Source organism: Centroberyx gerrardi, chromosome 12, assembly GCF_048128805.1.
Source record: "Centroberyx gerrardi isolate f3 chromosome 12, fCenGer3.hap1.cur.20231027, whole genome shotgun sequence".
Lineage (NCBI taxonomy): Eukaryota > Metazoa > Chordata > Actinopteri > Beryciformes > Berycidae > Centroberyx > Centroberyx gerrardi.
The window spans coordinates 11,197,693-11,220,633 of record NC_136008.1 but is presented as its reverse complement, the minus strand read 5'-3'; the positions used below and the strand labels follow the sequence as shown (position 1 = coordinate 11,220,633).

The 22,941-nt window shown below is 46.1% G+C and overlaps 2 protein-coding genes across 2 annotated transcripts in view; one reads left to right on the top strand and one right to left on the bottom strand.

Annotated features, from left to right (window-relative positions):
- cicb (capicua transcriptional repressor b) overlaps window positions 1-13,935 on the top strand; it is a 36,592-nt gene extending 22,657 nt beyond the window's left edge. Inside the window, exons 3-21 of the mRNA XM_071908832.2 lie at window positions 1,481-1,630; window positions 1,788-1,962; window positions 2,571-2,682; window positions 2,789-2,971; window positions 3,167-3,299; window positions 3,422-3,600; window positions 4,021-4,159; window positions 4,806-4,903; window positions 5,019-6,030; window positions 6,150-6,289; window positions 6,482-6,639; window positions 7,890-8,080; window positions 8,572-9,048; window positions 9,253-9,602; window positions 9,710-9,867; window positions 10,000-10,160; window positions 10,545-10,679; window positions 10,946-11,077; window positions 11,394-13,935. Of these exons, the coding sequence (XP_071764933.2) occupies window positions 1,481-1,630; window positions 1,788-1,962; window positions 2,571-2,682; window positions 2,789-2,971; window positions 3,167-3,299; window positions 3,422-3,600; window positions 4,021-4,159; window positions 4,806-4,903; window positions 5,019-6,030; window positions 6,150-6,289; window positions 6,482-6,639; window positions 7,890-8,080; window positions 8,572-9,048; window positions 9,253-9,602; window positions 9,710-9,867; window positions 10,000-10,160; window positions 10,545-10,679; window positions 10,946-11,077; window positions 11,394-11,680 (4,370 nt within the window). The 3' untranslated portion in view covers window positions 11,681-13,935. The remainder of the gene's footprint in view (window positions 1-1,480; window positions 1,631-1,787; window positions 1,963-2,570; window positions 2,683-2,788; window positions 2,972-3,166; window positions 3,300-3,421; window positions 3,601-4,020; window positions 4,160-4,805; window positions 4,904-5,018; window positions 6,031-6,149; window positions 6,290-6,481; window positions 6,640-7,889; window positions 8,081-8,571; window positions 9,049-9,252; window positions 9,603-9,709; window positions 9,868-9,999; window positions 10,161-10,544; window positions 10,680-10,945; window positions 11,078-11,393) is intronic.
- Window positions 13,936-14,058: 123 nt separating this feature from the next.
- On the bottom strand, window positions 14,059-22,455 carry znf526 (zinc finger protein 526). Its single transcript, XM_071909129.2, has 8 exons — window positions 22,159-22,455; window positions 21,208-21,742; window positions 20,542-20,711; window positions 18,766-18,861; window positions 17,836-18,647; window positions 17,362-17,497; window positions 14,965-16,596; window positions 14,059-14,694 (listed from the first exon to the last, which is right to left on the bottom strand). The coding sequence occupies exons 2-8, from the start codon at window positions 21,509-21,511 to the stop codon at window positions 14,521-14,523; spliced, it is 3,324 nt and encodes a 1,107-aa protein (XP_071765230.2). The 5' UTR covers window positions 21,512-21,742; window positions 22,159-22,455; the 3' UTR covers window positions 14,059-14,520.
- Window positions 22,456-22,941: the final 486 nt, after the last annotated feature.

Genomic DNA, 22,941 nt, shown 5'->3' with positions numbered 1-22,941 from the left:
AGATTTTGGATTAAGGATGTTTTGTCACGTGGATTTCTGTCAATCGTTGTAAAAAATATATTTTAAAAAGGACATAATCATTGTTTTAGGAAAAAACAACAAGGATTTTATTCAACCATGTTTTCATCAGAGAATCCTCAATATCTCCGCCAAGGATTAAGCATGTTTGGTCAGTCCATGTCAGTTACTTTACTGTTTGTATGAGATTGCACTATCGTTTTTGCAGCACCTGATCAACTGTAAATAACTTCTCATAATTTCTAATGTTTAGTTCAGTTGTAGCATAATGCAGGCCTACAGTCTTAAATTAATATACTGGTAGAACTGATTTTTGAACACTTACATAAAAAAAGGGAAGGTTGTTTAATTTACTTTAAATGGGAGGGGGGAGTCCAGCCTTATTGTTATGAAAACTTTCAGTAATGTAAATTTATATTAACCTGTTTGGAAAACCAAATAAACATAATATGGGTTGTGTAGCCCCTTACTCATTCAAAGTTCTGACAATGCCAGCTTCCGTTCTCCATCCAGCCTGTTATGGGGAGCAAATGGTCTTTTGTGCAGCTGCTGTTGATTGAGTGATTTAATCAATAAAGTGGCTATAGGTGTTGTGGTGTGGCAGTAGTGATATCCCCTAACCCAGTGGCGCTCAATCCTGGTCCCCGGGGCCGAAGTACTGCTGTTTTCTGTCTCACCAGGTAGTTAATTGCATTCACCTGGCTTCCCAGGTGTAAATCAGTCCCTGATTAGATGGCTAGAATGAAAACCAGCAGGGCTCTGGCTCCTGAGGACCCTAAATCTAAATAGTGGTCTTATCTTAGTACAGTGGTTCTCAAACCTGGTTCTCAGGACCCAGAGTCCTGCTGGTTTTCTACTCTACCTGGTATTCATTGTATTCTGTTACATCATCACACGGCCATCTTGGTAGGAAAATAACAGGTGATTGTAATAAATTAACAGGTGGTTATAATCAAACGACAGCCACAGCCAATGAACTGTCTATATTGTAAGGCACCATATTGGTAGGAAATGCATGTGACATCATGGGAATACTATGAATTTAATTACATTCACCTGGTGTAATCAAGGGCTAAATGAGACCTGGGACACCAGGTGAGCATAATCAATTACCAGGTAAAATAGAAAATTAGCAGGGCTCTGGCTCCTGAGGACCAGGATTGAGAACCACTGTCTTAGTTGTATATATTCTCCACCCTAATAGACAAGAGTATATTGTAACATTGTAAGGTAGACTATCTTTCAAGAGTGATTAGAGTTGGAGTAGAACTGTGTTTCTGTTGGGAGGGTCGTACTTGGAGCTTTCATTCCCTAAATAAGGAAATAGCATCTTGATTATCTGGATGTAAGAGGAAGGCCTGGTTCTTCTGATCTGATTTCTGGATAGAGCATCATATAATGAAGTAATGGGCATTAGATAGCACTGGCTGTTGATAATAAAATGTACTGTCTTCCTCTGCAGTGTGGACCAATGTGGAGCCCCGGTCAGTTCCAGTGTTCCCCTGGCATTCATTGGTTCCTTTCCTGGCACCCACCCAATCAGATGCTTCTTCTCAGCCAGGAGAGGGCCAGCAACCAATCAACCACCCCCAAGCAGCCAGTCTGAAGACAGGTACTGAATATATTTATGTGGTTGACTGAATGGCTGTAGAAAATGTGTTATCTCCACTTAACTCTATTTGTCATTTTTTGATTATACTATTTTACTTTGATTTAAATATATGCTCCGCTCCACTCTGATCAAGTACCTCCTCGCTTTTTTCCCCCAGAGTGTCAGGGGGTGGCAGCGTTGCCACAGGAGCCTTTGGAGGTACCTCCCACTGTGGAGAGGGGTCCCCCGTCCCGGCCTCCCCCCTCGTCTGACGAGCCACCCCCAGAGAAGGAAAAGGGAGATGCAGAGAGAGAGAGGCCTGACAGTGAGACAGAGAGTGACGTGGATGACCCGTAAGTGCAGTGTTGTTGTTAATGGTGATAATGTGTGTAAATCTGTGAGAGGCTGTGTGTACACATAAGCGTACGCATTGCATATATACCCTTAAGTGGGGTGTTGTTTGTATGTGTGTATGAAAGAGGTTATGTATGAGTCCAAGTCATCCTTCACATAAATTCTGTGTGTGGTGTACCCACACATACGTGAGTGTGATATTTTTTGTATCCTCGCGCTAATTTGGGCAGAGCAGCTCAATGCCAGAACAAAGCAGATGGGAACAAAAGCATTCCATCTCTGGGCTTTATCACTATATGAAAGGCAGTGGCCAGGCTGTCAGCCATTGAAATGGATGAGCTATCTGCTGAATCTGCTGATGTATCTCATGGGAGATGAACTACTTGTGCTCTGTGTCTACATCTGATAGACTGGCAGTTCTTAGGTAAATAATCCTCAATAAGACCTAGAGAATTTCTCAGGTTTTAAACATTAAAGAGGAAAAGAGAGACTAGAGTTTCTGTGTAGGCCTACATGCCTTGTGAGGTTTTTTTTCTTGCAAAATGAAATCTTATTTTCATAATAAAGATTATAAATAGAGGGTTGCTTTTTATTTGTCTCCTCCCAGCTTCCTCCCAGGAGTCTTACCTGACCAGCCCCTCTCTACATCACCAGTGAAGAGACGTACTCAGTCCCTCAGCGCGCTGCCCAAAGACGGGGACAAGAGCAGCCCTGGCAAGGTAGTCCGTCACCGTCTGCCTCCACCGGCACCTCAACATTCCCACTCTCCCTTTTACTGAAATGTGTAACCTAATATCTCTCGCTCTTTCTTGCTCACTCACTCAGAGGGAGAAGGACCACATCCGGCGGCCAATGAATGCATTTATGATCTTCAGTAAGCGCCATCGGGCGTTGGTGCACCAGCGGCACCCAAACCAGGACAACCGGACTGTCAGCAAGATCCTGGGGGAGTGGTGGTACGCCCTGGGACCTAAGGAGAAACAGAAGTACCATGACCTGGCCTTCCAGGTACACAGATGCATGTGAACACACAACAATTAATAACAATGATTTTGGATATTGTGCTTTTGTTTTTCGTCAGTGTGTATAAGTTTGAAATAATAGGAGACTGGATTCTATGCCTGTCTACATATGCTCCTTCACCATATACTACCTTTTCACAAACTACTTCTTCCTTCTCCCTGTCCCCTCTCCCGTTCCCAGGTGAAAGAGGCCCATTTCAAGGCCCACCCAGACTGGAAGTGGTGCAACAAAGACAGGAAAAAGTCCAGCTCTGAAGGCCGTGGGGTCCCGGGAGGCAAAGACATCCGAGAGAGGAGCATGTCCGAGACCACAGGTCAGTTTTACTCAACTTTCACATTATGCACCCCCACATTTACACGTAAACACACACACTCAAACACTCTTATACTATTCAATCCTATAAAGTTAAATTGTCCCCTTTTTGTCCTCTGACAGAGCCCCATTCTGTGGAGCTGAAGGGGGTTGGTCCAGGTCTGGTGGGTGTGTCTGAGCGGAGTACAGGGGAGGGCCATGTGGGCCAGCTTACCCGTCCCCGAGCCTTCTCTCAAAGTGCCATGCACAGCCTGGAGCGGAGTGAGAGGGGTAACACACAGGCCCTGGCAGAGTTGGCACAGGTAGGGCGGGGCACAGTTCATAGGCCTGGGAACTTGACTTTACAATGTGCAACAAAAGTGCCTGCATCACTAGGCAAATTGTAAGCAAAAATCATCACTGCTGGAGACATTGGCAATGTTCTGATACCATTTTTGTACACATCACATGCTTAAAAAAAGGTTGGTTTGTTCTCTAATGCAATAACTTGAGAATGGGGATTATGTTTTTTCTGGCAACTCTGCCTTTTCCAAACATGGAGACGTGGAAAATGAAAGTGATAACTGTTTAACAGTTAGTCAATGTGACGACATAGCAAAATTTGCTATGTTGACACATTGACTTATCTGGCATATAAGAACAATAGATGGCACTGGAATACAACCATTCTATTTTTTTCGTAAGCATCTCTGCTACAGTATCTCTTCACTTCATTACTTCAGATGTGTGGGGATGGAGGCGGTCAGTTTTCGGGCCGTGCCCCACCCCTGTCGCAGTCCCAGCGGGGGGTCAGCGAGGACATGACCAGTGACGAGGAGCGCATGGTCATCTGTGAGGAGGAAGGAGATGACGATGTCATTGGTGAGAAGTCAAAACTACTGTACCCATGAAGCCATATGTTAGATTTGAGAAAAATGCTGCAGTCAGTAAACTGCTTCCTGTGGCATTGCCCCACCTTGCAAATTCCCAGCAACTGCTTGTGAAATTTCCTGTCAATGGTAAACTGTGATTCTCCCACTGAAGTAATATTTTATGCCATCAGTTGTGCCCTAGTACCACCATGTCAGAAAAATCCTGGGAGGGAGTCTGCTCTAGCATCTTTCCCAATAACAAGTGTAACTGTTCCTTTCTACAAAGTAACATTATCATAACAGCATGATAAGTGTAACTATGGCTATGGATATATTCAGCATTTTTATGTGATTTTTGAGATCTGATTATAAGATTTCATAAGACCACAATACTGTGTGTTCACACTTGGACTGACAATGGCTTTTAATCCGTCCATCTGCATAACTTTTTCCCACTCCCCTTCTCCATTTCTTTATATTGTTTATATGCATGTTGTGGCTGGATTCTGTCCAGTCTATGTAGGATTCTGATCTGATGCCAATGTGAGCAGATTCTGATTTTTGTGCATCCAGACACTCATCACATCCTGGCTTGATTGGATGATAAGTTGCATTGAAATGACAAGTCTAACTGTAGCCTAAATTTCTTTCCACAGAGGACCCGTATCCTAGCAGCTCCATAGACCTCAAGTGTAAGGAGAGAGTGACTGACAGCGATAGTGAGAACGGCTCTGGAGACGAAAGTGATCGCAAGGTAACCAGCCTCCCACCACAGCCTGTTCTCTCCTGTTATTGATCTTTTCAACCAGTTCTTTTCTGTTATGCCCTCATGTTCTCAAAATACTCACTCTCTCCATCTACCTTTTCAGAGAGTTTTTGCTCCAGTCATCTGCTCTTCTACATCATCATCTTCCTCTCACCCCACCCCTCACGGCAGGAGCGTCTCACTCTCCTCTTACCCCACCAGCAAGCGCTATGATGAAGGGAGATCAGGAGGCGGAGGATATTCAGACCGCAGGAGGAAGGGAGGAGGAGAGGGAGAGGGTAAGGACGGATTTGGGGGAGAGGGAGGAGGAGCACCAGCTCATTCTCTTTCGCTCTCTTCTGGCCAGTCAGTCATCTCCAGTTCTCCGGCTGGAGGGCCTTCCTCTGTGGTGGGTCCCCTGGGTCTGAACCCTCTCCTGGGCATGGGGGCTGTGAGGGTGGCTTCCACGGTGGTGACTAATGTGGTGCGTCCAGTTATCAGCACACCGGTCCCCATCGCCAGCAAACCCCGAGATGGAGGCACATCGTCCAGCCCGCACCCGCCAGACAGAAAGTCCCTGACCCCACAGCAGCATCCCCAACTTCTGATTGGCGCAGGAACAGGAAGCGGGGCAGCAGCCACAGGGGGTGGGTACTACTCCTCAACGTCACCTAATCCTGTAGGTGCAGGGGTGGGCCCAGGTGGAGTAGTGACCAATTTGGTGTTAGGAGGGGCGTTCTCTGCCCAGCCCACTGTGCAGCTAATCTCACCCTCTTCCCAGCCTCAGTCCTCCCAGCAGCAGGCCCCTCCCACCACCCATGTCTCAGCCCCACACAGCCAAACCAATGGGCCCCTGCCTCTGCCCCTGCTTCAGCCCCAGTTCCTTCCCGCCTCCTCCCTGGCACCCCCTGGGGGTAAGGCCATCACACAGGTTCAATACATCCTGCCCACCCTACCTGCCAGCACCAACCCCAAGAGTCCCCCTCAGCATCTCAGCCAGCCAACCAGTATCTTCAACCTGCCCACAGCTCCGCCCACACATGTGTCCTTGGCCAATGGAAAGCAGCAAGGTTCAAGTTCACTGACAGGATATACCTCCAGTCCATCAATGGGAGTGGTCAGCCCGGGGGCCAGAGGTGAGGGCTTTAGATGAGCAGTCACGACATATTGGGCTGCCTCAAGCCCTTAGGTACATATAGCTATTACCCTGTACTGACTGCTAATGAAGTGCTCATTGTCTCTCTCTTTGCCTCAGTGCAAACACAGTCTCCGGTGCTCCAGGGTAAAATGCTGGTTCCCATGGCAACAGTGCGGACTGCGCCAGCCCCTGCCCAGCAGTTTCCCATTGTTGCTCCACCTCTTCCTGTCCAGAACGGTGCTCAGGCAGGAAGCAAGGTGAGTGAGCACATCATTGAACACACTGACACAGAATTTTTCCACCTTATCTAATTTTTGTTAGTAGCTCTGAGTGAAGGCAAGTCGTAAGCATTTCTGGTCTTTCCGTTTTGTCTCTCCCATTCACCCCCCCCCCCCCCCCCCCCCCCCCTCTCTCTCTCTCTCTCTGTTCCTCCTTCCATCTCTTTCCAGATCATCCAGATAGCTCCCATGCCTGTGGTCCAATCCCAGCTCCCTCAGGGCGGAGCAGTGCACTCTGCCAGCCCCTTCCCTGTAACCGTGGGAACAGCTGCTGTAGTGGCTCCAGGGTCAGCCTCCCAGGCTGTACTACTGCCACCAGCACCTACCAGGTAGGAAACAACAAACACACACACAGAAATACACACACTTGCGGTGAGGGACTGAACAGGGATCACCACCCTCATGGGCTTTTCACTCAGCTTCAGAGCATCCACTGCTGACTTTATCACATCTGTTCAGCTATACACACAAACAATAGACCTAGGTTGTTGTGGTTGCAAGTAATTCTTAGCATTTGTTTTGGTTCTAAACCCCACCTAAGTGGTGGGGTTTAGAACAACACAAATAGTATCAGGTAAGTTTTCAATCACAGAAAAGTATTCTGAATTGACTGTGAAATATTTTCCTGTGATTACCCATCTTACACCCACTGTATTCTCATGAGGTAAACCCCACCTTCCGTCACCCAAGAAGGCTAAAATAAACTATTTACTACTATAAAGTATTTGCTAGTACAACTTGACCCAGCTCTGACACGTTAACAGGCATCCATATATGAACATACACCTCACTCATCCTGTCCTGGGATACTATTGGTCTTAGTAGTCATTCCATCAGTGTCAGTTCTTCTCTTCTTTATTGACATGTGAACTAATGGGGCTTTTGTTGACTATAAAGATAAATGCTCCGTTGTTGAACAGGTGTTGTCATCAAAATGAATGTGTCGGCTTTTCCTTTCTAGTCTTTAGATTGAAGTGGATCCAGCTACATTACATTTGACACTTTGTAAAACAGAACCTTGATTGAATTAAGGTTAGATAAATTATACCATACAGGAGGAGCTTGTATTGTATCTGATGGTAATGCAGTCCAGATTTCAGATGTACGCATTGAGAATAGTGAGTAGATGATGTGAGAAACTAAAACTCCAGTAGTGGTGCAGCCGTAGCAGTGCAGCTCTATTCTGGAGCTGGATGTTTAGTGTTAGTCATGCTGCTGGTGGCCCAAGTTGCTTCTGCCTGCCGCCCCCACACTAGCTCTCAGCTCCTAACATACACACACACAGCGCAGCACTAGTCATCCAGTGCTGCTATCTCTGATGTACACTCACCCACTGACCCCCACTGCAGCATTTCTGTCTTTCTCTTCCTCTTTCCTTCTAATCTTGTCTCTGTTCCCCTCATTCCTATTCTGGTTTATTATTGTCCCTCAACACCTCCTGTCACTACAGCTGCACCTTATTTGACATTTCTCATTACTAAAATGTCATCTTCCCTTCTCTGTCTCTCTTTGTTTTCTTTGTTTTTTTTCCTCTCTCTCTCCTCTTATTACCTCTCCTCTCTCTGTTCCTCCCATCCAGGATCACCTATGTCCAGTCCACTCCAGGGGTCCCATCCACTCTGCCTCTGGTCTCCACAACAACAGGCTCTTCCCCCACCCAGCAAGCTCTGCCAGTGCCAGGATCTGCATATGTTCCATCGCCCCTAGCAACACTAGGCTTCACAGCCATCGCGCCCCCCGGACAGACCCTGGTGCAGCCGCTGATTGCAGGTCAGTGTGACGGAGAGCTGAATTCATAGGTTCTGTTCTTTTTACTCTTATTCCACTTTTGTTATATGGCCTACTGTTCCGACATCATCATATGTCTCTCTAGTCTCTTGATTGAATAAATATGCTGAAATACAATGACTTTAAAGTGGTAATCTGCAAATTTGTTTTTTGTTTTGTTTTGTTTATGGGTTTTCCTTTGTATTCAGTGGTCACTGCTGTTTTTGCACAACACTTCCCACAGAACACTTGGCAACAGTGTGGCCAGTGTTAGTACGTTACAGTACTGTCACAGATGCAGACAGAGCTACTGACATATCCGGACAGGCAGTTGGAGAGGCAGACTGTGAATCATTACTGTGTTATATCAATCAGCAACAGAGGGGCAAAATTGACATTTATTAATATGAAACTTTTGTGGATTATTACATTAAGTGTTATGGAAAAATAGCAAAAATCTCTGTTGAAGTGGATCTCCTGTCTCCTTCCTCCAGGTCAGCCACCACTACTAGCCACAGCCCAGTCCCCACAGCCCTCCACCCCAGCCCCTGCCTCCGGCACCGGGGGCCAGATAGTCACCGCCATCTACCCTCCTTCGCCCAGCGTCACCATGGCAACGGGAGTGGTCTCCATGACAGCAGTGCCCCCCAGCGTGGTCTACTCCGTCTCCAGCCCTACCAGTGTTTCCCCCCACATTCTGCCCAAACACACAACAGCTCCCACCACGATCGCACACACATATCCACAGACGCACCCGGACAGACAGGCAGACAGGCACCTGTCTCAGGACAGAGCTATGGATCGACAGACTGACAGGCAGGCTGAGAGGCAGACAGAGCTACTGATGCATCCGGACAGACATTTGGAGAGGCAGACTCAGGCTTCCAGCAGTAGCAGCTCAGTGGCACCTCCCAGTGGCTCAGCTGTTTCAATAAGGCCCTGCAGTCCCCCTATACAAATCCACACACCTGGTAATATATTTTTATTCAAGACTCCATTTGTAAAGTTTTAAGCTGTAATGTCTCTAATTATCATGAATCAAGAGGCCTCATTAAACAAAACTGAAGAACTTGTAGTACACTCCTTCCAACAAATTTGCTTTAATGATGGCTGACAGTTTTTTTTTATTATTGGTACCATGGTTTAAACTGATCTTTATTTTTCTGACTTTACAGGCAGTACACCAGGCACCCCCAAACTCCCCCAGCTTCCAGTCAGGACCCCTCAGAAAGTGAAGGCAACGGTGGCTAACATCCCCATCGGCAACTATGAAGGAGGAGGCCGAGGAAAGGAGAGGGACAGGGAGAAGGACAGGGAGAGGGAGCGAGAGAGGGAGAGGGAGAAGGAGAGAGAGAGAGAAGCTTTTGCCAACAGTCGTTTCTCCTTTGAGCCTGAGCCAGCGGGGCAGATGGGGTCTCCCTCCACACATCCTGCTGAGGAGCCCCTCTGCTCCGACAGACCCCCAGAGGGCTCCGGTGCAGCGGACTCCTCCGACACACGGAGCAGAGATATGACTGCCAAAGAGGTGAGACAGGCATCACGTAACACCTTTACTACTCAGTTGATATGTACACATAATATCTCTGGTCATGTGTAAAATACGTTGAACCTCTTCTCCATATTTCTGTGCAGGCTGGATGGAAGGAGTCCCTCCCCTCCTCTCCTCTGCCCCCTCCATCAGCCACAGAACCCGCCCTTCCGCCCCCCCAGACAGATAAAGATGGTCCTCCACCCAAAAAGGTCAAGGCCCGCCCACCACCACTTAAGAAGACCTTTGACTCTGTGGACAAGTGAGTATAAACCTGTGTATAGTTATGTAAGTGTCTAAGTGATAGTATATTGGTGTGTAATTTAACATCTCTGTGTATATATGTATGTGTGTAATTTAACATCTCTGTATGTGTGTGTGTGTGTGTGTGTTGATGTGGCAGGGTGCTGTCGGAGGTGTATTTCGAGGAGCGCTTCGCAGAGCTGCCAGAGTTCCGGCCTGAGGAGGTTCTGCCTTCACCCACCCTGCAGAGCCTGGCCACCTCCCCCCGCGCCATTTTGGGCAGCTACCGCCGCAAGAGGAAGAACTCCACAGGTCTCGCTCACAGTGGCATTTCACAATGCAGTGGCCGAATGCCTTTAAACTTTCTCTGTAGGGCAGCTGCAGTAACTGTCATGGATGTGCTAGCATTTAGAGTCCAGCAGATAGATAATTTTTGTGGCGGATACTGATAACTGCTGAAGAAAATTCATGATATTTGAATTCTGCTGACTTATTATTGTGGTATTGTTGTTTCTCAATGTAATTCATCATCAAAACTATTCTTTGGAACAAATTCTTGACCAGAATTCTAAAACACATTTTCTTTTTTTACATTTTTAAATAACTATATCGTTGTGTCGAAATCTGTGATTTGATTATATTATGATTATATTGGCCCACTTTTGACTTTGAGTTTGTTTCCCCTGTGTCACCTAGACTTGGACTCGTCCACAGAGGACCCAGTCTCTCCTAAGAGGAAGAGCCGGCGGCGCTCCAGCTGCAGCTCTGAGCCCAACACGCCTAAGAGTGCCGCCAAGTGTGAGGGAGACATCTTCACCTTCGAAAGAGCAGGTAACAACACACAGGGAAGGACAAGGCAGGGAAAGGATAGGTGTGTGAGAGAGATGACACTGCACACATGCATAATTCCTCCTCCATGTTTATCTTCCTCTTGGTTATTCTCACGATCAGGGGATGTGTTTGTACCTACTTAACTCCACCTCTTGGAGTGTATCACTTACGGTGCTCTTTGAAGGGGCATATACAAAGAAGTTAATCACTATAACTAGTTTCCCAGAAGGATCAAGCTAACTCCACCTGTATGTCCCTTTCCCCAGGCACGGACGGGGAAGACATCCTGGGAGAGCTGGAGTTTGATAAGGTGCCCTACTCGTCCCTACGACGAACCCTGGACCAGAGGAGAGCACTGGTCATGCAACTCTTCCAGGAGCACGGCTTCTTCCCATCAGGTTGGTCTCTCACACTCACTCACACACACACGCACACACACACACAATCTTATACATACTCTCAGAATCTGTTTCCACGTGCAGGCATTCATGCATGTGTACACAAACTATTTATCCCACAAATTAGATTATATACCCCTTGTTTAAAAAGAGGCTGCCTAGTATATGAATATACTGTATTTTATCATTGTTTGCAGGTAGACAGGAAAGATGGTAGAGGGAGATGAGACTTAATGAAATAACCCATGAGAAAACCCACCAGAATGTTTTCCCGTTCTGGTTTCACAATTCTAATTTCCTGCCATCCCTCTTCCAGCTCAGGCCACCGCAGCCTTCCAGACACGATACTCGGACATCTTTCCCACTAAGGTGTGTCTGCAGCTGAAGATCAGGGAGGTCCGGCAGAAGATCATGCAGACAGCTGCTCCCTCTGAGGTCTCTGGCATGGGCATCTCTGATTCCTCCTCCCTCCCCGGACCCTCAGGCTCCCAGTCAGGAGAAGGATCTGGAAGAGGAGGCGGGGAGCCTCCAGGCGAAGATGTGGATCGAGACGCAGAAACTAGCCCAGAGGAGCCTCGTGATTCACAGGACTCTTCTAGATGAGGGATGCTGAAGAGTTAGATTGAGCAATCGGCGACTGTTGAAGTCACGCATCTCCGCCCCGCCTCTCTGCCTTCACTTTTTTTTTTTAAAGGCCACACTCTTTACCTCTCCTCTGGTCTAATTCTGATTCTTTCCATCCTCAGCGGCCAACTTGAGAGAGTGAGATGAAGAGAGAGTGTGTATGCAATGTTGGGGCATTGATGTTTTCTTTAAAATGTGTCATTCCCTTGTACCAAAAAAGGACATGTGAAACACCAGTGGCACAAAAATACCACATAACACCACCACCACACACACACACACACACACACACACCCTGCAGACTCCAATTCCCACACTTGAATTAGCACTCTGTATTAACCTTGGATAAAGCTTCCATTGATGCCAGTGAACGATGGACCATTGTATTCACCTGCACTCATTTGCCTTGAAGAAAGGGTTCTCGTTTTAGATGGAGAGACTTGCATAACCCATTCTGAGATGGTGGAAAAGTTAGCAATTTTAGAACTCTCACATTAACTTTTTATGTTTTATTTGTTTTTTTTTAACTAATAGGGTTATAGGAATAAAAGCAGTGAATTACTGCTTGAGAAACAACCTGTATGTACACTCAACTGGCGTCTGCTTGTTTGTTTCTGCTGGACATTAGGGGGCTGGGCCCTCACCGGCTGGAAACTATTTGATTGGATGGAGAACCCGTTGCTATGGAGCTGGATCGGAAAGATCTTTTACCGGTTCCGTTTCCCCACTTTATTGCTCAAACATAGACCTTCAAGTGAGGTCTACTTGGACTGACCTTTGACTGAAACTTAAGTGGACTTTTGGCAGTGCCATCATTCCTGCAAATATCTGTCTGGCCAAGTCCTCCCTTCCCATGATTGACCTTAGCAGATGCCAGTGTGTAGGAACCAAGCATTCCTGTGCCTCTCATTCGCTAGCCATGAAGGAAGGAGGTGGGCCAGAGTCAATGGGCACATCCTGGCTCTTAGTTGGACTGAATTTTATTAGTTGCCTCAACTACGTTAGTTTTAAGCATTTTTGTTTTGTTTTTAGGAGGGGGGGGGGATTCGTCATTTAAGCGGAGGTCAGGCTGTCTAGGCCTTAATCCTCTATTGCCAAGCAGTTTTATTAACTTTTTTTAAACAAGAACAATTTGATTTTTATTCAACATTTTCATTATTCAGTTTGTTGTTATTGTACTATTCCTATGACTATTATTACTCCTCATATCATTGTAGTGAACCCTGGTCCTTACTTCTGTTCCTCAGTGCTGGCAGATGTTCCTCTCAATTCTGCCAACTGTTTATTTCTCATGCTAGTTTTTTTTATAATTTTGGAGGCAGGGTGAGGATGTGTGAGAGATGCCACTCCACACCTGTACAATTCCTCCATCGTAGTCTTCCCTTTGATTGCCCTCACCTCAGCAAGGACCTGCGGTGCACTTTTTTATTATTATTCATTTCAAAGAGGAAAACACACAAAACGTGGACCTTTATATTCTTTCAAGAGAAATAAGCAGTATGTTTTTAGACAACCCTGTATCCCTCTCTCACTCCCTCGCTACTAAGTTTGATTCTATAGCCTCAACACTTGTATTTCTCCTTCCTCCACCTCTTTCCTTCCCTCCTTCCTCCCTTTGTCACTTTATTGCTCTCTCCAGATCTCCTTTTTGGGCGGGTGGAGAGAAAACTGGGGGGAAGTGAGGGGAGGGTAATTAATCAAAGAGAGTTGGTAGGATATAATATTGGTTGTGTCTTTGTGCAAGACTTGGTTGTGTTGTACATAATTACTGTAGAGTCAGTAGACTCGTTATATTATTGATAAGGAAAAATCTGTCATTGAACATAAGTTGACTTTTAAAGACACCCATTACCGAAGGTAAAACACATGAAATGGAAAAAAACAGTAATAAATATGGCTATTAATGTTTTTGTGTTATACTCCTTGTTTTGCTGTTCCAGTATGCAAGAGAGGAATTTATATGAATAATTTAAGTTTGTATCTGTATCTTTCAGTATACAAATAAAACTAGGTGTTCAATTCAACAGTGATTTTGTTTATCGCTAGCTATCTAAAATGGATTCTCCATGAGCAGATTTACCATATACCAAGTGCTTCAACACTGCTGTCCTAGCCTCAAGAGTACAATTGAGTTTCACCCCTTTAACATAACAGTCACTTATGAAAGCAAAGGTAGGACTGTTTCTACTGTGTTTAGTAGTCTGGATGTGGCATGTATGGTTGTGTTGAATGAGGCTGACTGCTGCTTACTTAATCGATAGTGCTTAATCTAAATTTTATAAATTGATTTAAGTAGGTAATACACTAACAATAAATTCAAATACAGAATCTTGAAAAACATTTATTCATTTCACTTATTTACATCAGAATACTTTGCTTCAATGGCATTATCGAGCCTTTCAACAAAAGTAAAAATCACAGCCATTTGACATAAATGGTAAATCAATCAAACAGAATACAATGTTTATCTGAGGCACAGCCAATGGTCCTCAATTATCATGTCAGACATTTTTCAATCAATTTCAACACTGACCCTCCTCAACTTTGTAAAAGTGAGACGTTCACATACTTTGGTCTACGGTTTCTCGAACTTTAAATGCATTTTATTTTCATCATTTTGGGGCATTCTTGTCCAGTAAGTATCTGGTTTTGGTAAATCATATTACTCTGAATTAATCATATTACTCTCCCTCCCAGTAGTCCTTAAGGCATTTGTCTCCCCTTTAGTCAGTATCAAGACTAATAATACTGGACTCTCAGTTCAGTTCATTGATAGTTCTGAAGAATGGGTTCTAGTTTTTGTTGTTTGCCCCTCGTCCTCAGAGGAGCTGCACTCCATCCACAGCGACGGTGTCCATGGCCAGGCCGTTCTCCAGGGCTGTGTGGTAAATCTCCAAGGCCTGCTCCAACGGCAGCGCTCCTCCCTCACTGGTCTCAATGATGGCTATGGTCTCCCCAAACTCATTACACATGATAGTAGGGGTGCCCTGCCCCTGGAAGGAGAGATGGAAAGAGAATTCAGGTTAACTAACAACATAGAATGGACACACAGTGAGCCACATTTTCAGACATTGATTAAGCCTCACCCTCTGACTAACTGTGTTTCAATAAATACTTTAAATACTAATGATTTAGTCAACAGGACTAGGCTTAGTTCCTATCCACTGAACCAGCTGATGTTAACCTCATGCTATACCTCCAGTTGGCTAGTTTCATATGTTTTACAGAAAAGAAAATAAGGTGACTTAGAAATCCATTCTGACCTGCTGAAGATCTGAGGCCTGGATCTGGATGAGCTGAGGCTGGCCATTAGTCAGATCCACAGTTGAGGCATCCACGAGTGCCACTGCAGAGCTGGTCTCCATGGCGGCTTGGGCAGCAGCCTCCTCATCCAGCCTCTGTTGTCTGGCGTGGGTCTTTTTGTGGTTCCTCAGGTTGGAGAAGGTCTTGAAGGCTTTGCCACACTGTGGACATACATGCGGCCGTTCGCCCGTGTGTGTGCGCCGGTGCTCAGCCAGGTGCATGCTCTGGATGAAACCCTTTCCGCAGACTTCGCAGCGGAATGGCCGTTCTCCCGAGTGTGTGCGCAGGTGCTCTCGCAGGTGTGTGTTCTGGCGGAAGCGCTTGCCACACTCCTGGCAGGGGAAGGGGCGTTCGCCAGTGTGGACCCGCTGGTGAAGAGCAACTCCTGAGGAAGAGACGAACAGCTTGCCACAGATGGGGCACTGGTGGGCTTTGGGCCGCTTACCCGAGGTGCTCCGCGGCCGCCCGGGGCCCATGCCTAAGTGGCTCAGTCGGTGAAGTCGCAGGTTGGCAGGAGAATTGAGCTTCTTCCCACAGATGTTGCAATCTAGGCCCCCCCGCACAAGAGCAGACGAGGACCCTGACTCTCCCTGCCCTGTGGCTGAGGTGGAGGGCTCTGAGGCGGGCTTTCCGCCTGGCTCTGCCTGGGTGTGGGTCTCCTTGCCCACCTCCACCCCTGTGTCGGCTTGGACCTGGGTGGGGTGCTGCTCCAGACAGTGGCTGTCTCGCTGCCTCCTAGTCAGGAAGCCATTCTCACAGTGGGGACAGGGGAAGGGGGCCGGAGCCCCTGGGTGTTGGGTGTAGCGGTGCGCTGCTAGCCTGGCTGGCCATCGAAAGGTGGCAGGGCAGTCAGGGCAGGACAGTTTTGTGGCATTGGAGTGGAGCAGGCTGTGCTGGCGGAGGTTGGAAGACTGGGAGAAGGTGCGGTGGCAGACATCACAACGGTAAGGCCGCACACCAGAGTGAATGAGATTGTGCCGCATCAGGTTAGCTAGAGACGAGAATGTTTTACCACAGTCTGAACACTGGAAGGGCCGCTCGCCAGTGTGTGTGCGGAGATGGTTCCTCACGTGGATCTGCTTCTTAAAGGACTTGCCACAGATGCCACAAATGAAGTTGCGCTCAGTAACATGGGACTTGCGTCGATGGTGAACTAGCTGCAGCTGGGAGGGGAAAGTCTTAGTGCACGAACGACAAGGAAAGGGCCCTTTGTCTGTTGCCCCAGCTGGAGCAGCCTCTGTTGGGTCAGACGAGCTAGACGAGGCTCCTACACCAGCGTCATCCTGGGGAGTAGGATTTGCAGCTAAGCCAGTCTCAGAGCCATCCTCCACCTGTTGGGAGTCACTGTTGGTCCCTGAGAATGGGGCAGCCATTTCCACGCTGTTCTTCTCCCCCTGCTTCCCTTCACTTCCTTCCACTTTGCTCTGGGAACTGAGTGCCGTATCCTCTCCCAATCGTTCCATCTCTTCCTCTGTGAGGGGGGCCAGCAGGTTGATTTTTGCCTCCTCCAGGGTTTGAGACACCTCCCTCTTCTCCCTGGCTCTCTGCAGGATGGCCAGAGCAGACAGAGATGCTCTTCTGGGAGCTGAGACCTAAAGAGGACAACAGGCATATGTCACATCAAAACCTCAATCTCATGCATTTATTGTGGCCTTTCCCTCATAATTTTGTCCAGGACATCAGAAAGCCACATTGTTTAGTGTGCCATGCTGGACTAGCATGCCATTTTCCATATTCCTTAGAAAAGTCCTCCCACTTTTAAGTAGAATTTGACTACAATGAAATGCGCCCAGCTCTTGTGAACTAAGTATGCAAAACAGAGTTCTGAGTCATCTAAAATTAGCTTGTTAAAATCACAGGGTCTACAAAGAAACTGTTCAAATGTGGTGAGCCACGACTAACACCAAAGGAGACAGAGTTTTTATATTTTTATGGTGAGGCCCCCAAGTTATGGAACAGCTTGCCTGATAATATTAGAAGGGCTGAGTCTGTCACAGCTTTTAAATCACAACCGAAAACACTTTTTAAAACTTGCTTTTTCCTAATCGTTTTATTCTCCTTCTCTGTTGGCTTTTTATTGTTTAGTGTCTTTTTATGCCATTTCTTTTTATTTTATGTCATTGTTTTAATCGTATTGGTGTTCAGCACTTTGTAACTTTAGTGCAATATAAATACAACTATTATTATTATTATTATTTTTTTATTATTATTATTATTATTATTATTATTATTATTATTATTATTATTATTATTATTATTATTATTATCAAGTCCACCACCAAAACGTTTATGACTAAAAACAAAGAGGCAACATGAAGCTACTGACAAGCTGGAAGAGGATAGGTTAATTCTGCTACCATGGTGACGGGAGTGGTTGTCCCAGATGTGTCGCGGTTGAGGTGGGTCCGACGGTGGTACAGGTACTTGGTCATGTTGGTGAACGTTTTGTTGCAGAACTGGCACTTGTGCAGGGGGTCAGCAGTGTGGGACTTCCTACAAAACACAGGGAGAGAGAGATGACACACAGACACTTTCACACAGTGAAAGAACCAAAAGTTCAGATAGGCTTGTCAGTTGATCACAAGCTACACTGTAGCATCATAAAACAAGTTATCATTGACAGCCATAACAGCTGTTAAATTAAATAATTCACTGTTTATATATGGTAGAAGTGTTTTGCTAGCAGTTCATTTTTCCCCCCAGAGAAAGTTCAATGTGCATGCTTTCTTCCAGCAACGATTTTTGGGTGGGGATTGAAACCGATTCAAACTTCCAATCACAAGCCCTCTTCTCTACCATCTAGGCCAGTGCCGCCCCCCCAAACCTTTTACCTGTGCATGATGAGAGTCATCTCAGTGGTGAAGCCGTGGCCACAGTCCACACACAGGTACCTGGCCACCCCAGAGTGAGTGCGCATGTGTGTCTGCAGCGATGTTGCCTTCTTGAACACCTTGCCACACTCTGGGCACTCGTGCGTGCCCTGCTCGTGCACGCGCTTGTGAGCGGCCAGTCGGTTGACAGAGGTGAAGGTGCGGTTGCAGAGCTCACACTGTTGGGGCTTGGCCCAGACTGTTGCTTTCTTCTCCACGACTCGAAGCCTTATCTCCTCCATCTTCTCTACAGGCTCTTCCCTCCCTCGCACCTCCTCAAAGCCGCTCATGACCCCTGGCTCGCCGCTCTCTTTGTCCTGACCCAGGAAGTGCTCCCCCTGGTGCTGGAGGAAGTCCTCTGGGGTCTGGAAGAGAAGCGAGCACTCTGAGCATTCATAAGGGTGGATGACCACCATCTCTGCTGGCTGCTGCTGCTGCTGCTGCTGCTGGGTGTCATCCTGGACAGCGGGGGCCAACCTTATCTCCAGTCTCTGAACACCATTCTCCAGGACCCCCAGCTTTCCCGAAGAGCCTCGCCCCAGAGCGGGCAACAGAGGGGGCAACTTGGTCCGGCGCTGGCTGGGAGTGGTGGAGCCGTCGGCCAGGGCCTGGGCCGTGAGAATCTGCAGGTGCATAGTGGCTGAGCCGGGGGTCGGGGACACTGGAGGCAGCAGGGAGGAGCGGGGGGGTGTAGCAAGTTTAGGGACAGACTGACGTTTCTTCTGTTGCTGTCGTTGCTGCTGCTGTTGTTGCTGCTGTTGCTGGGCAAGCACCTGAGGGAGACACAGAGCAATGTAAAGAAAAGAGCCATACCATTCTGAAACCTCCAAATCCCTTCATCCCACTCCCAACCTCATGCCTCTGATGTGAGGTATTTACAAAACCAAATACCTGTGCCAAGATCTCCCCAGCCTGCTGTTCACTCAACACATAGTTCTGCACACTGTTCAGTGGAGTAACGGTGCCATCAGGCTGCAGCACGTACTCCTGTTGTAAGGGAGGAAAAGAGCAGATGTTACTCAAATCAACATTGAAATGTTTACATCAATCAGTCCAGCGCTCCAGAGAGCAAACATAATAAAGTAATGTTTTGTGTTTTGTAAAGAGAATGTAAGTGATTTCTGATAAAGACTAGTCCATTTAAGAATAGCAGAGCTGCTGAATCTCTGTTTAGAACTGCTGTTCTTGCCTAAAACCCTCTGGTTTCTCTCGGTAGGTTATCAAGTGCTTTGTAAGCTGGATGTCTGCAATTTGGACAAGTCACCCATTCAAGCTAGTATTTGCTAACTAGAGTTCTAACTGCAACAAGCCAATGTATTAGTCTACACAACCAAAGCAGAAAATCATTGAAATAAATGTGTTTCACTTTGGCGCAGTTTGACTGCAGTCTATATGCGCATGGCCTGAATGTAATAAATATAAAGTTGGAAACAGTCACTTGTTAATAATCTCTCTCGGCCATGACTCAAACTTGGAAAAAGATTTTAAAAGTGTCATAATCACCCAGAGATTATATGGAGAGCTAGCTTTTGGATTTGTGGAGAAACATTGCCTGAAACTAATGCTGCATTTGAGTGCTGTCAAAAATATTGTAATTGAGTCGAGCACACATGAATGACTCAGCAAAGTGGTAAATACTGAGTAAATGGGAATTTTCAATGATACCAGAGTTGCCAAGACGTGACTTTAGGGAGCAGACAGCATGGAGGCCATATCAACAACTGATGGTATTGTTTGGCACTCTATGTAAATAATTAGTACCGAACAAATATACAACTTTTAGTTCATACATCAATTAAAAACATAAATTAAATCCCTGATGCACAGCACAAAGTAGCTCTTGACGCCTTTGTTACAGGAGCTATTTTGTTATTTTCAACCAAAAGCACTTGAATACACTAAACTAATGCACTATGCAATAACAAGTCCTATTGCGGGGTCTGTGTTGTCAGACAGGACTGCACATTGATCACTAAAGTAAAGCAGGCAAGTATTCAAATTCACAGTTGGACCATTGCCTACTTTGTTTTCCGATTAATCACACTATTAGAGATCTGGCCTACCATTACCTAGTGTCAGCTGGTTTGGTTGTGTGTCAAATAGGATTTTCAGGTCTGTCATAAGGCAGACCAACTCTGCTTTGGTTGTCTGGGATCGACCTTTTGGCTAAAAACAAATGACAATTCACTTCATGATTTGCAATATTTAATCCTCTTCAGCAATGACTAATGGCAAACCGAAATCTGGTATTAGGTTGTGAAAGAGGCTGCCTAACATAGTCTACATCCTTACCTATTCTAGCACATTATCTACATTTATGTAATTGAATCTGCTCAATGACACCTTCTCGGCACAACATTAATTTCAAGGGCCAACCTATTTCAATAGACTAAGTATTAATTACTGTGAGAAGTAGTCTCCTGCCCAAAATATTGGTTCCTCCTAATGATCTGTTAGTGCCACCAGTGGAGCAAGTTAGTCTGGAGCCCTGCAAGTTAATTAAATTACCAAAGATTGTGATCATGATGAAAAGACTTGTACCCTAGTATAGACACAGTATTGTCCCAGATTGGGACAAAAAGTTATACAGTAGTTAATAATGGCATAATAGTCAGTTAAGTACTGATGACTATCAGTGCTGTTTGGCTCTGGTTTCCAGTGCCTTACCGTGGTCTCGGTGTTGCTGTGTGTGCTGCTCCTGCTGTGCGTCTGTCGGTGCTCCAGCCAGATCTCAGGCGAGTCGAACAGAGCCAGGCAGTCCAGACACTGGTACTGGACTGGCCCCGACAGCTGGGCCTCTGACCCGGCCTCCTCCGTCTCCAGAACCTCACACAGCTCTGGGGAACAGTCGTACAAACATACAGATAGGTTAGTATTGCCGTTTAAACTTAAGAATACTTCCACGCATGTACAAAAATGTTGAATGTACATTTAAGATTTTTGTTAAATGACACAAGATTGTATTCTGTGTCAGTGACCTTAAACTTGAATGAGATGGTATGAAGTGCCAAAACAGTTGTTAGCTTAACTGAGAATTTACTTTGTTTTCTTTTAATGTGACAGCGATATTATAGTGTGCAAAAGGGTTTTAATCAAACTTATTTATTGTTACAATGATTGCAGGTTCAAGGTTAACTGCATAGAATACCACAATGTTGCATCATGTACAGAAAATCTTCATCCACACTAACCTACAATCACTGTCTCAACACACTCATTTCTCAATTTCTCACGCATCCATGTATGCTCATACACTCTCTCTCTCTCCCTCTCTCTCTCTCTCACACACACACACACACACACACACGCTCTCTCCACAAACCCATCTCTCACCTTGCTGTTCCACCTCCATCCCAGCCTCTCTCATGTGCATCTCCTGGTGCTGCAGCAGCTCCTCTGGGTTCATGAGCAGGGTCCCGCACTCCAGACACTGGTACTGCTGGGTCTGTCCCATCTCTGTGACGCCCTGGATGGTCATGGTCTCTCCTGCCTCACCCTCCCCTTCCCCCTCTAGCCCGTTGTGGATCTGCTGGTGGACCAGCACGTCCTCCAAGGTGTTGAAGAGCTGGTGGCACTCGCTGCACATGTACTGGTGCTCCACATAAACACCCTCTGGGTCCTCCTGTTGCTCAGCCATGGTTGTGGTGTGTGTGTGTGTGTGTGTGTGTGTTGTCTTATTCAAGTAATAAGTGCGTCATGAAGAGGATGTCACTTGCCGATCAGATGTGAACTTTATGTGAGTGAGTGTGAGAGAGACCACAAATAGGCTGCTGAGGTGGTGAGTGTGAAACTGAAATTGCACTATTATGTTTCTTTTTTTGTCTATTATGTTTCTTTTTTCATCCAGAATGTCAGTGCAACAGCAAACCTGTAGGAAATAGAAACAGATAAGAAGGGATAATTACATATGGCGATGTGGTCAAATATCTGCTCAATCATGGAAAAACAGTAATTATGTGCAAACCTTCACATTGCACATGGCCTCGTGACAATATATGATTGTGTCTGTCTGCCGCATAACGTTAACAGTAAGGTTACATATCTCATTATGTACAAAAAAAAAGTCAGGAGGGTTTTGACAGAGACTGCCTGCGACAGCCAGGCACACAGACATCGCAAACTTCAAAAGTAAATGAAGGCCTTTGGTTAATTCGCAGCGCAACGATAATTCAATAAGAGCTAATTATGTTTGTTTTGCTTACAAGTGTGTGTTTCATAGCTGTGTTTACAGTGTGTGATGGCATATGGAGAGCTGTTGGCGGCGCTCCCTCTGATATTACAGACCTGTTTCTCGGCACCGCAGTTTCCTGACAGTGGCTCCCCGGTTCGAGGCGGTCGTCAGGCGGCGCTACCCACTTTTCCCCGAAGCTCTCCGGCTACCGCGACGGGCCCTTCTTCTCCCTTACCTCTCATTTACTCTCGTTGGACAATCCCTTGTGCGGTCGTCACTCTTCCCTCACACAACAAAGTCCCCTTCTACTGCTCTGTTTTCCTCAACTGTGGCCTGAAAAATGACAATTTAAAGGGTGTCCGTGGGAAATTAGCTTTCAATGCGTGAAATAAAACGTTTGCCCGCCGATCGCCTCCATTCTTGTGATACGAAGCCCCGCCTAATGCGGTAGCTGTTGACATTTCAGAACCTATGATTGGAGAGATTGTCTGTCAATCATAAATCATGCGCTTTTGTTATGGTCTTTGTAGTCTTTTTGTCGAGTGCTGGAGTTCCTTGATAACTGTTGTACACTTGGTTGTGCAATTGAGTTTTGGAATTTATGATAAATGAATGTAGTTTTGAGTTACGCTTTAAGGGATTTCTATCTTTAGATTCTCTTCGACAATTTTCTCAGCCCTCATATCCTTGCTTGCATTTGTGGTCATTTAGAGGTTGAGTGCTTTAAATGTACGTTAAAATTTACGTGCAGAAAAGTTACCTTATATACATTGACCTCATAATAACATGGTCCATATTTATCAGTCAGATAAAAAACACTCTTTATTATGTTTATTCCATTATAGGCCTGCTGGTTTTCCACTCACTACTTTTTAGGGAGGCATAGTGCTGGTAAA

Excerpts from the sequence above, each read along its gene's own strand:
- znf526 (XM_071909129.2), bottom strand. The coding sequence starts at position 21,511 with ATGGCTGAGCAACAGGAGGACCCAGAGGGTGTTTATGTGGAGCACCAG. Across the intron at positions 20,712-21,207 it reads GATGGAGGTGGAACAGCAAG|AGCTGTGTGAGGTTCTGGAG; the intron begins GTGAGAGATGGG and ends ACTGTTCCCCAG. Across the intron at positions 18,862-20,541 it reads ACAGCAACACCGAGACCACG|GAGTACGTGCTGCAGCCTGA; the intron begins GTAAGGCACTGG and ends CCCTTACAACAG.